At 39.3% G+C, this 13,903-nt stretch overlaps 1 protein-coding gene across 1 annotated transcript; it reads right to left on the bottom strand.

The window, feature by feature from the left end:
- Nucleotides 1-4,904: 4,904 nt before the first annotated feature.
- LOC131990799 (fibulin-7) lies at nt 4,905-13,656 on the bottom strand. Its single transcript, XM_059355933.1, has 8 exons — nt 13,501-13,656; nt 10,008-10,167; nt 9,768-9,938; nt 9,125-9,250; nt 7,641-7,826; nt 7,415-7,552; nt 6,926-7,061; nt 4,905-6,107 (listed from the first exon to the last, which is right to left on the bottom strand). Exons 1-8 carry the CDS (start codon nt 13,561-13,563, stop codon nt 5,744-5,746), a joined length of 1,344 nt encoding a protein of 447 aa, XP_059211916.1. The 5' UTR covers nt 13,564-13,656; the 3' UTR covers nt 4,905-5,743.
- Between the last annotated feature and the right edge of the window lie 247 nt (nt 13,657-13,903).

Below are 13,903 nucleotides of genomic sequence, written 5' to 3'. Positions count from 1 at the left end.
AGTTAAAAACATTTGGCTGTGATGTCGAAAAAGCATCAAATATTTGGCACCAAAGATGTAAAAAGAGGAAGCAAGCCATTTTCTCTTTTGTTTTGCTTTATTATTTACTGAAAGGTGAAATGTGTAAGATACGGTCAGAATTTTTGTTTAAAACATAAAAAAATAACTAACAATATTTAAAGAAGGTGTTGATGTTGTGTCAAAAATGTCTGTTTTACAGATGTATACTGAAATGAGCATAAACAGCTAACAAACCCTAACCCCGACCCGTTGTAACTAAGTACACTTACTGAAGTACTGTACTCAAGTACAGTTTAGATGCGCTTGTACTTTACTTGAGCATTTCCACATATGTAACTTTATACTTCTGCTATACTACTATCCATTTTAGAAGCAAATATTGTAATTTTTTCTCCACTACATTTAGCTGCCAGCTTTAGTCACTTTTCAGGTCGAGATTTAACATAAAAACTTGATCTATTTAAAGTGAACCCTCATAGCTGTAGTCAATACTTAAAATTAACCCTATGATTACAAAATTAAAATGCTGCTTACATAAATTCATCAATAGAAATAATCTAATATATATTTGGAATATCTAAAACAATCTGAGTGGGTCCATTCTTCATAATGAGTACTTTTACTTTTGATAATTTAAGTGTATTTTGATGCTGGTATTTAAGTAAGTTTTGAATATAGCACCTTTACTCTTAGTGGAGTGATTTCACAGTGTGCTATTACTTTTACTTAAGTAAGGCATCTGAAGACTTTTTCCACCACTATTGTTGTGTAATACCACTTGTGCACTGAGAGACGATACTGGTGCTCTGTTTTCTTGCCATAAATTACAAATGCACTTCAGTCTTTTCCTGCTGTGTTATAAACTGAGACCAACCTCTCTTCAATGACGAAACCAGCCAATCAGTCTGAAAATAGAGGCAGCACCCTGTGTGTGCAGCAGGGGGCACTGTAACACTATGCACATATACTCTTTTGCAGTGACTTCAAGACAGAAATAAATGTGTGCTAAATAACAAACATTCGTAGCGATATTTGACTGCACAGTGACTGCCCTGAAAAAAAAAGATGAGAGAAAAAACATCAGTGGTAAATGGTGCAAAAGTAGATCAGGTTTCTGATTTAGGACTCAAAGTGAGATATCCTTTACTCTCCTGTCCTGCCTGATCGTCCTGCAGCCTCCTGGACCACTGAAGCTGTGGGCAGTGCTGGCATGCCCCCCCACCTGCATGCCCACATTAAATGGCCCAGAGCCAAACTGATGGTCCTGTCTGCACTCTCCGGAGCCTCAGTCACACTCTCCTTTGTTCCATTAAACTTCAGAGGAGTCCGAGGTATTCCCTTTCAGAAGTAAGTACCAGTGATAACCCGGCCTGCTGTCAGGGAGAATGTGCTGGTTTCTCATGACCATACCTCACAACCAGACTGAGATCAGGATATTGATTTCAGTACCCATACACACTGCCAGCACTCATTAGGAGGGGTTTTTATCTGTACGGTGTGACTCAGCCAACATCGGAGAGACAGAGAGAGAGAGAGAGGGTGGAGGAGTGGGGATAGAAGTATGAGAAAGTGGTTGTAATATGATAAGGTAGAGGTGGGGATGGAAAGAGAGGACAGTGAGGGGTGAAAAGTGAAACAACAAGTCACAACAATACATTTTAGACCGGGGACCCTCACAGAAGGACTTTCTCACAGCCCAGAGTCTGCATGTGGGTATTTGTGTTGTAAGTGGCTGTGGAGCACAGATTTTGTGTTCTGTTTGCCTCTTTTTTTTTTTTTTTTTTTTTTTTTTTGCATCTAATTGTAGTACTTATGCATCTTTTTGTAATTTAGTGTCTATTTGTGGTCATTTCGTGTGTCTTTGTCATTGTTTTGTGTCACACTGATTTAGTTTTGGTCTTTTTGTGGTTGTCCGTGGTTGTTTGTTCCCTGTTTGTAGTTGTTTTGTGACTTTTTATAGTAGATTTTTGTGTCTTTGTAGTTGTTTTGTGTCATGTTGTAATTGTTTTGGTCTTTCTGTTGTGGTCTGTGGTTGTTTATTCCCTGTTTGTAGTTGTTGTATTTTTTGTGTGTCTTTGTAGTTGTTTTGTGTCACATTGATTTAGTTTTGGTCTTGTTGTGGTTGTTTAATCCCCATTTGTAGTTGTTTTGTGTCTCTGTAGTCATTTTGTGTATTTTTGTATTTTCTTTGTATCACATTGTAATTGTTTTGGTCTTTTTGTAGTTGTTTTGTGATTCTTTATAGTAGATTTTTGTGTCTTTTTAGTTGATTTGTGTTACGTTGTAATTGTTTTGGTCTTTTTGTAAATGTCTGTCGTTGTTTTGTGACTCTTTATAATCAATTTCTGTCTTGAGTGGTGGTTGTTTTGTGTCACATTGTAATTGTTTTGGTCTTGTTGTAGTTGTCTGGTTGTTTCGTCTCGGTTTATGGTTTACGGTTTTTTACTCTTTGTAATGTTAGTTGGTGGTTCTTTTGCATACTTTTTATACTTGCTGAGTCTCTTTGCAGATGTATTGCATCTCTTTCTAGTATTTTTGGTCTCTTTGCAGTTTATTGTATCTCTTTACATAATTTATGTTTCTTTGTGGTTATTTTCATCTCTTCATGGTTGATATGCATCAAGTGTCATTTCCTAGGCAAAAGCCAGGAGGGCCCCTGACACTTTGGCCCCTAGGCCTGTGCCCGCTAGGCCTGTTCAGTAATCCATCCATGAGCCCAACTGATAATAAGTAGGGAAGAGTTCTGTTTGGGGTTTATTGGGGGGCAGGAGTAGAAAAGGAGTCTGGTTAAACTTTGGATACTGAATCATCACCTCTTGTGGATCCCTGGGAGACAGACATAAGGACAGCCTCCCAATTCACCTCTGCCTTTGCTTATTCTTCCACCAAGACAGAAGAGGCAGCAGCAGAGTGCAGAACAGTGAGAGGTCTATTCTGCTGCGGTAATAAAGACAGCAGCTTTTAATTCAGTGCACCCCTCAGCTAGTGACTGGCTGGCTGGAGTGAATCGTCTTCTATTCAGCTCTCTCTATTCAGCCATCACTCTCTGTCTGCCTCCCTATCTCTAAGCATCTTTTTTCTTCACTCAGCGTGCAATCTCGTTTTAGGATCCCGTGGCTAAAGCTCCCCCCGCCCCTTCAGCTGTGACACCGGTGAGTCTCAGCCACAGTATGGAGCCCCCTCTGCAACTAAAGACATCCTGTTTGTCTCCAGTGAACCTACACTTTGCCTCACTTTCCTTCAGATACACTTCTGTGCGGTTTCTTTTGCAGACACTTGTGTAGCGCCAAGATGTAGATAGATGGCTGGTGCAGCATAGAGGTGACACATTTCATCACACTTCTCTTAAATGCAACAATTTTTCCAGATATTCTCCTCCTCATGAAGGGAAAATCATCACACGTACCTTGCTTGCAGGGTGCAAGTGCATTTTTCTGTGTGTACTTGTTTTGAAAAATTTAAAAGTTAAAGTTATTCATGCACTGTAAGAACACAGTGGCTCTTTGAGCAGCTTGTTTTTGGCTGTCTGTCTGCTGAACAGCCCGGCTCTGTACTGTGTTTCCCAAACAACCATTGCTCACATATATCACTGCTTATATATATCAGACTTATAACATATTGCAGAAGGTAGAGAGTGCAGGAAAATTATTGTAACAAACCTTTTAATGAAAAAAAACGAGCTTTTCTTATAGGGTTTATATGGTGTTTTAATGAACTACAGTTGTACTGAACCCAGAATATAAATAAAACAGAAAAAAACAGAATCATAAAACCTTCACACGTCATGATTACATGTCCAGTATACATAACATAAATGTCAACATAGCAAGAATGTCATTCATAAAAAATAGCACTTTTCAGGGTGGACTGTCTACATGTTATCTGGTTGAATGCTGTTTAACCCTCCTGTTATGTTGCGGGTCAAATTGACCCATATCAAAGTTTAAAAAATCTAAAAGAAATAGTTAAAAGTATTTTTTCATAAAAAGGAAAAAAATCTAAATGTAAAATCCAAAAATCCAGAAAAAATCAATGTCATGTAAAACCATTGTACTATATATGTAGGTATTTCCAATGTACATAAAAAAAAGTTTTAACATGCATTTGTTTTATGAAAAAAGAGTGAATTATCCTCATCTAACCATGACCTGTGAGAGGTAAAGAACACCATTACACTAAATATTGATTGAAATGGTTAGTAATGGAGTTATTAATGAAAAATAAACAATGGTTATTGGGATTTTTTAGTTTCTGGATGCCTCAGGTTATTGCTGTTCCTGAAAAAACTAACATAACTGGAGGGTTAACTGTTTGCTACATTATGTCACCTTTTATATCTCCGACACACATTTCTATATTTGTGCAATAAATAAGTATCAGTTCATCCAGACAAAAATCTTCTCCTCATTCTTATCGTTAAAGGAACACATAACCCTTAAAATGACCATATGTATATCAGTTACTCACCCTTTTTTACTTGGAAATCTTGAAGAAAACTTTTTTGTTGGCATGTTTCGATGTTGAATGAAAAATCCAAAAATTGTATCCGTTTACACAGCTTGTGCAGGATAGTTCAAATCTTTAACTGAAATTGTACTATTTACAACTCTTACACCACTAGCAGTGCACACTTGCACTTACTTCAATTCATTTAGGATTTATTCAGTTTTTGGATTCTAAGTTCACTGTGGAGGTATAGGAGATAAACAAAGTTTTCTTTAAGAGTCCAAAGTGATACTGGGTGAGTAATTGATATACAAAGGATCATTTAAGTTAACTCAAAGAGATCACTCAAATTACATTTTATAGCTTATCACCAATGCCCCTGAAGATCCAGTGCTCTGAAACATTTATTCCATGCAGCTGTGCAAGACAGGTGTTAATCCATCCATCACTTGACTGTCAATATGCTGGATCATGTTGACGGTTTGAGACCTGGCTGCAGCAATAGCACACTTTAACACTCTGAATTCTTTGAAATTTGAACCTTCTGACGGTCCTTGAAATGATCATAGAACGAAAGTTTCTGTTAGAACAAGTGACCAAAATGAAGTTTGTCTCATTAAAAACATAGTTTGGAATAACTAGATCCTGTTAAAAACATTAAATTCTGCTCCTCAGCGACACTGTGAAGCCATGATTGATTCTGCTGAGACGAACAGTCACGTGACAAATATTTATATAAATATTTTACACAGAGCAGAGAGGAGAGGACAGGAGAGGCTGTAAGTAGAGGTTGTAAAAATGCAAGTAGTTTAATGTGTATAGCATGTGGAGACCCAATTTCCCCCCCAATATTCTTGACACTGGGCACTTGGGAAGGTGTTGTATATATAACCCATATATAAAATATATAATATAATCCATTTATAAATTCCATTTTATTCCAATTTTTTGAAAATAATTTCTCAGAGAAATTCAACTTGCGTTTTTTGCGTTTTCTCTTTCTTCTTTTAATGATGTATGTCATTATAACTGTTTAATTCTGCATAAAATACATTTTTGAGTTTTTCAAACTTCTAGTCATGATTCTGCTGATTCCATAGAGCTAAATGTAAAAACAACAACTGCTTGTTGAGGTTCAGAGGGTTAAAGATGGCCACCAAGATACATCAGATTATCACATATCCATGACCAAATATCAAGTCCTTAGCGAAATTCAAAGCAGACATTTGTTTGGCCTTTTTGCTCTACGTGTGTTTCCACTTTCATCCCTCTCTTTCTAGAAATCATATGGAGAAACAAACATGGTGATTTTGGTGATGTACCTCCCCAGCTGGACTCGCCTCTCCAGCTCGGTCATCTCCACTTCCGCCTCCAGTGTGGCAGGGCCCTGAACGGGGGTTACCAGCATCAGCTGACCTGTCACACGGTCTGAACGCTGCACTGTGAAGTGGCGTCGGGCTTGCTTCCCCCCCAGCAGGGAGAAGCGAAGCGTGTCACCCATTGGACGTAATGCTGAGACCCTGAACATGACGCGAGGAGCTGACAGGTTGGACACGACAGCCAGGTAATGGTAGGAGAAGGAGTTTGGGGTCTGAGAACACGCCTTGTTTTCCACAGGACACGGGTTACGTTCACAACGCCTGGAAAAGGAGTTAATCCAAGTGTGTTAGCAAGTTAGATCCTCTTATCATTCTGCCCCATTTTATAGAGAATATTGGGTTGTGAGCAGTAGATATTTAAGGGGAGATAGCAGGTCAACAATAAATGCCACATGCACAAGCTGCAGATCTGAATATATGACTTAATTAATTAATAAATGAATTAAGTAAACATATTAAGGCGTATAAGGATTCAGAACATTAATGGTTGGCCTTTCCAAGTCCATGTCTATGCCCAACTATGTCCCATAAGCTCCTTCAGCAATTTTTAGGTTGATACCATTTGTTACACACATTTGGCGTTAAATTAGATCTTTCTTTTCATTAGAGAATGTATAAAAAAGGTCAAACACCCTCCAGAATATTACATCAATACACAAAGACCTTTGGAACAAGAGATTTCTGTATTTTCAGTGATTGAATGACCAGCACTTCTGTTCTCTAAACTGCTGAGAAACCCCCTGATTCTCAATATACCTAGAAAAGTTATATATCTTCTGATTGGTCTCTAGTTTATGATTTTAAATAAGAATAAGAATATAGCCCTAAAATTGTGCCCGCTCCAAAAAAAATTGGCACCAATGGTTTCCTCAGAACTTCTTGTTTCATATTATATTGGTATCTATCCTTAAAATTAAGCCCACTACAGCCTCTGAAGAAAAAGGGTAAAAATATCTGATGTTCCGTGGGCGGGTCAGTCAAATGCTAACAGGTTAAGACGTAATCCACATATCTAAGTTATAACTGTCACTCAAATGAAAAAAAACCATTTTTATCTGTATAACAGGGAGTGAACTCACATAGACGACGTCTTTACATATGTAGCATTTGGGATTTTGGGGCAGTCCACACGGACGCACTGGAAACCACCGTACGTATTAATGCACATCTGGTCCTTTGTGCAGTTGTTCTGTCTGGTGGCACACTCATCAATGTCTGTGAGGAAACACAAATACACAGAAATAAATTTATTCAAACAGAAAGGTTAGCTGGGATATCATTATGTGTATAAGTATTACATTCTCAATTTCTTGAGTCATTTTTGAAACTCGCAGTTAAATCCAATTTCTCCAATTTATGAAAAAAAAAAAATTAACGTCTTGGGGTTGTGATAATAGTTTGGTCCTGACATGACAGACTTTCTATTAAATGCCCTTTAATTAACACAGAGTATAGCAAGTATATATAAAAATGGGACACCAGTCAAGAGGGGACGATGGTTGTTGCTTTGAGCTTTATCAGCCACATTTCGTATTACAGAGAATATCTTGTGAAAAGAAAAAAGGTACCTTTGCAGCTGCGTCCATCGCGGGTCACGTTGTATCCGGCAGGGCAGGAGCAGCGGTAGCCTCCAGGGGTGTTAACACATGTATGTAAACACAGTCTCCCAGCCTGGCCATTATGGAACAGCTCACATTCATCAATATCTAAAAGTGGACAACACACACTGTTATCATCTGAGATGGAAACATAAATGCATCCATGGTTCAGTCACAGTGCAAGTGTTAGTCGCACCAGTGCAGGTGTTGCTGTCCCTGCCAGAGATGGTGTATCCGGGCTCACAGGTGCAGTGGGTGGTCCCCTGCATTATGGTGCAACGTGATGGACGAACAAAGGGCCCAGTGGTGGCAGCCGGCAGCGTGGAAGCAGCGGCGGTGGCTGGGGAGGTGGCAGCAGAAGTGTTTGTCATGGTGACAAAAACTAAATGAGGAAGACAGGAAAGAGTTAGTGAGAAAGGTTATGAAAGTCACCAAAACAAAGCTTATTTCTCAAAATCACTTTATTCTACAAGTCTCATTTAAAATGCAGCTTAAAATAAAACTGTTTGGAAAAACTAGATCCTATTAAAAACATTAAATTCTGTCCTGTTCACCTCTGTCTTATTGTTTGTGTGTGTTGTATACGTTTGGATGGGATGATGGCTAATTTCGTTGTAATGGTATTTGTTACTCTGAACAATGACAGTAAAGGTAATTCCGATTCTGATTCTGATTCCTCAGTGACGCTGTGAAGCCATGATTGATTCTGCTGAGACAAACGGTCACGTGACAAATATTCACTGAAAATCAGACAGAATTGCAGGCTTCACACAGAGCAGAGAGGAGAGGACAGGAGAAATTGTAAAAATGCAAATAGTTCAATTATGTATAGCATGTGGAGACCCAGTTTTTTCCCCAAAATTCATGACACTTCATGGCTTATGATTTATGTAATTTCAAATGTATTATACTGCACAAAGGACATTTTTTATTCATGTTTTTTTTTAGCTTTAATACAACGTGAAGGCCTCCAAAATTCAACAACTGTTTCCTAATTATTCATGTAATTCAGTTAGGACTCCTGCTTACACTGGATATTTTTTAAAGTCAAAATTACCATGACAAAAAGTTCAATGCCATTGAACGAGAATGACTGAGGGGTGATTCCAGGTTTTGTGCACTACCACATTTCATGTGATACCACCTGTATGAGGGCACAGAGCTTAAAATTGTGCCCAGTGTTTTCTAAGCCAATTTTCAAAGCTGAACCACCTGCCCCCCTCCCTTGTGCCACCTCATTTAAAAAAATCCTGGACTAGCCCCTGCCCCAAATAAACAGAGTCCAGAGAGTGGGCCATTGTCAAATGAGTAGCAACAAACTGTAGCCTACAGAAAGTTTTATATAAATAGAGAAAAATTCACAGCCCGCCACCCACACCAGGGAGCAGACTGCTGCCACTCAACCAGCATCATCTTGGACTTCAGGCTGGAATTCAGTAAAACCCACACTGTGGTATGTAGCACTGTGCTGTATTGGCAACCAAACTGCTGGCCAATGTAATCTCTTTTAGCAGACTGCAACGATTTGGATACCAGCCCATAATAATATACTCTGCAGTTATTTGTTGTCTTGAATGTCTATTTGTTATATGCATTTCTAAACATTCAGACCCAGAGCCCAATTGCAAAACAGTGAATCTCTAACATGTGTGGTCTGAGTGTGCACTGTGTTCTACCTACATGTTGGCACGGGGCTCTGACAGGTAGCTCCAGCCCAGCCTTTGGCACAGACACAAGAGAACTGGTTCACTTCGTCCACACATGTCCCGCCGTTCATGCAAGGCGAGCATGCACACTCATTGATGTCTGAGTGAAAAGACAGAGAAGAAGGTTATACAAGGAGACTCCATTGCTACATCTGAACTTTTTTTGAGATACAAGGACACATGCAACCAGATATGTTTGATGCTTGAAGATTAGAGAACGTGACATCATTGCATATGCAGGTTAGAGAGCGGATGAGGCAAAAATGAGTTAATGTTAGTGTAGAGGAAACCCTGATCAAACAGCCTTTGAGCTGTTATCTTCAGACGCCATACATGCTGGTTGGAATATCACATGACACAGTATTCAATAAGCTCTCTGGACGACGACCGGAGTACATAAAGAGGAAATATGATCACGGGTCACACATGAAATGTATCTCGATAACTTTGGTGACATGCATGATGCACAAAAAGAGGAATGGCAGCAGAGTGCAGGAGAGGAGAAGGTTACAAAAGGACGATGACAGGGTTGTAAATGCGATCACAGGGTTAGATAACAGGATGAGTGATGGTCAGGGTGAAGAAGAGGAGAGAGAGAGGACCACCAGGTATCTCACCTCGGCAGGTAGGCTGCTGGCCGCTCCAGGTCAGGCTCTCCTGACAAACCCTGCTCTCTGATCCCACCAGTTCATATCCAGGGTCACACAGAATGTGCACCTCATGGCCCACGCTGTGCGACTTGCCCAGTTTCCTTCCATTCATGGGAGCGTCCAGTTTTGGGCAGGTACCTAAAGGTGATAAAGATATTTCATACCCAATATTTAAATAAATCTGTCTTTCTGAGGGTTTTTTCTTACTGTTGATGGCTCTTGTGGTCTGTTTCCCAGCACTGCTCTGCAACAGGTTTATTTTCTTCTTCAGGTTGCGAAGACTCTGTAAGTACGAGGCTTCATGGGCTGAGAGAAGCTTCTGGACCTGCTTCAGAGAGCCCTGTATTTCCTGTCTACTGGGGCAGTCCTGGAACAAAGCAGAGAGGAAGAAGTTTTGATAAATATCTACCAACAAGCTGAAATTCACTGACAGGATCGATCTATGTTAGAGTGGATTAAATATAGAATCAGGGTTGCAGCACTTCAGGCTTGAACCCCTGATTTTTTATTTATTATAAACACATCACAGGCCAGTGGTGTCATTGATCTATTTGCAGGAAACCTGCAAATAGCTCAATGACTATAACAATGACTATAACAATGACAATAACTGACTAACTCACTGACTATGTAACTAACTAACTGACTGACTGACCGACTGACTGACTGACTGACTGACTGACCGACTAACTATCTAACTAACTAACTAACTGACTGACTAACTAACTAACTAACTAACTATCTAACTAACTAACTAACTAACTAACTAACTGACTGACTGACTGACTGACTGACTGACTGACTGACTAATTATCTAACTAACTAACTAACTAACTAACTGACTCACTCACTCACTCACTAACTAACTAATTGACTGACTAATTAACTAACTGACTGACCAACTAACCAACTAACTAACTAATTGACTAACTAACTAACTAACTAACTAACTGACTGACTAATTATCTAACTAACTGACAAACTGACTGACTGAATCACTAACTAACTAATTGACTGACTGACTAATTAACTAACTGACTGACCAACTAACCAACTAGCTAACTAACTGACTAACTAACTAACTAACTAACTAACTAACTAACTAACTGACTGACTGACTAATTATCTAACTAACTAACTGACTGACTGACTGAATCACTAACTAACTAATTGACTGACTGACTAATTAACTAACTAACTGACTGACCAACTAACCAACTAGCTAACTAACTAACTAACTGACTGACTGACTGAATAACTGACTAACTGACTGACTGACTGACTGACTCACTTACTAACTACCTAACTAACTTACCGACTGACTAACTAACTGACCGACTAACCGACTGACTGACTGTCTGACTGACTCACTGACTCACTAACTAACTATGCAAAACTACTTTTTCTTCTTTAATATTTTTCTTTATAATAAATCATATTTTCAAATTCAACAGTCTCCACCATAAATTTAAGCCTGAAAAACTATGAAAAAGATTTTTTTTACAATAACAAATTATGTCTGAGGCAGGAAATGTACTTTGCTACAAAAGGCTTTCAATAGATGCAAAATAATAATTTCACACTTTTTTCCCTTTCTTTGCACATTTCTATCAGCCGCCAGATAACCTCACATGTGGCAAATTACACCTGCATGTTGTTTTCTGGGGGGTTTTCAATGTGTGCACATAGAGGGTTTAATCAAACGGACAGTATGGAATAAAATCATGGCTCTGAACAAAACTGGACAGAGTCAGCTCTGTGGCATGTAAACAAATGAAGGTCTGCTGAAGGAGTGCCCTTGAAGCCCGGTGCAGCACAGAGGCTGGGTTGTTATGTGAGCAGGATCAGAGTGTGTTTGGTTACTGTAAGGAACCTCCACCCTTCAAAAGCTAGATACTGTACCTCAGTCATAAATACAGGACAGAATACTCTTGTGATGTGGTTTTTAGGTGACACCCCATGTGGATGTTTGGTGCCACTTTTACATAAAGTTATGTAACTGCCATGTGTCATTTCAGGAGAGGGGATAAAATCAGCTAACTTTATGATGTGGTGGATTTAGGCTTCGGGGTCAGTCAGGCGGGTATAAACACCCTCAACGTAAACATCACCTGTGCTACAGCCTCCCTTTCTATTGGCTGCAGGGGCGAGGGAGTGGGACTGACTTGTTTTCTATCCACGTCCGCTTCAACAGCGTCATTCTGCACCTTCTGCCCTGTCCTCTCATGCATGTTTTCAGACAACCAATTAGTGTTTTCGTCCAGCCAGGGTTATGTAAGAAGAGTCAATATTTGTTGAAAACACCTTTCTGATTTGGACAGGGTTTGGAGAGGCTTCAGTCAGCCGGGAGGGGTGGCTGGTGTTTATAGTGTAGTTGTCAAAGGTCTCTTTCTGACTGTGCTAAGCGACATTTCACATGGTTTAACGTTAACTGGGTGACGGTGTGTGGGAGACAGGCAGTACTGGAGCTCAACATGACAGTATAGTTCTATTAAATCTAAAATACTCACCAGATGTGTCAGATTATCTGATATGTAACAACTTTTAAACACTGGAATGCAGCTTTAACCCTCTGAACCCCAACAAGCTGTTTCAGAGAGTTTTTTGTTGTTGCTCTTTTTAAGTGGAAACAACTCAAAAATGTATTTTGTGCAGAATAACACAGTTATGATGACATAAATCGTGTCTAAAGAAAAAAACCCAAGTTATATTTCTTTGAGAATTTAAAAAAAAGGGAATATAACAAAATGTATATTTACAACCCTTTTCCAAGTGCCCACAAGTGTCATGAATATTGAAAAAAAAAAAGCACGGGTCTCCACATGCTATACATATTGAACTATTTGCATTTTTACAACCTCTACTTGCAACCTCTCCTGTCCTCTCCTCTCTGCTCTGTGTAAACAGCCTGCAGTTCTGTCTGATTTTCAGTGAATATTTGTCACGTGACCGTTCGTCTCAGCAGAATCAGTCATGGCTTCACAGTGTCTCTGAGGAGCAGAATTTAATGTTTTTGACAGGATCAAGTTATTTCTAAACATTTTATGTTTGGCAACGTTTTAAACGAGGCATGTAGAAGAAAGTGATTTTGACAGAAATATCACAATTTTAAGCTTTATGATCGTTACTTTTTCGAACTGAAAACTTCGTAACATATAACCCATTTGACGACTGTTGGAGAGTTAAAATTTTGATGATAACCAGTTTCTTGCTACAATAAACAGTGTTTTTTTGGTGAACACTTCCTCACTCAACTAAAACATGGTCATCTCTCAGTAACACAGAGAGCCAGGGTACACACATACCCAGACATGTATGCAAAATGCCTTAAAAAGCATACACAGACAGCTTTTTGGAAACATTTAGCTGAATTGCATTGAAGCACAGCATTAATATAAAATATATTGAGTGTATTTATTCGCTGGAGTCTTGTTCCTGAAGCTTGCATGCAAAGTGAAGGTGACACAAGGTCTGCTCTGTCAAAATGTTTCTATGTGAAGCCAAGCAGGGATACTCAAAGTCAGAGCTGTTGTAAGAAAGTTTACTCAGATTGTATTACCTTTCAAGCAATCTATGATACTTATTAAGATGCATATTTTAATCAACTAATCATCTTATAGAGTAGAACTGAAATATTTCAACTTACTTAACTCAAATGAGACTGTAAATCACCCAACAGCATGACACTGTATTCACTCACCTGTCCAAAAATAGGATGGAGCGAGCAGAAACACAACAAGGTGATGACAGTCACAGCAATCATGTTTCCAGTGAGCAGAATCCAAAGCACAGTCGATGATGAGTCCTGGAACGTGTCAGGAGTCGCAGGCAGTGTGAACTCTGAGTGCGTGCAGGGACTCCAGGTGAGAGAATGACCACAGTTGGCAGTGGAAAAGCTGCTGCAGAGAACCACTGAGGAATGTTGGGTTCACTCTTTAGGAGCCAATCAGAGGGAAGAGAGTTTAAGAAAAATGTGACCACACTTTTTATCCCTTTACTTAACATGGTGTTCACTTCCTCTCCGGTCAAAGCAGCTTATAGAAGTGGAAGAAAACTGCCGGAAAATATGTTGTGGTTCACATGTCAGATGACAATCATCAGGT

This window comes from Centropristis striata, chromosome 2 (genome assembly GCF_030273125.1).
Source record: "Centropristis striata isolate RG_2023a ecotype Rhode Island chromosome 2, C.striata_1.0, whole genome shotgun sequence".
Taxonomy (NCBI): Eukaryota; Metazoa; Chordata; class Actinopteri; order Perciformes; family Serranidae; genus Centropristis; species Centropristis striata.
This window is presented reverse-complemented; position numbering and strand designations above follow the sequence as displayed.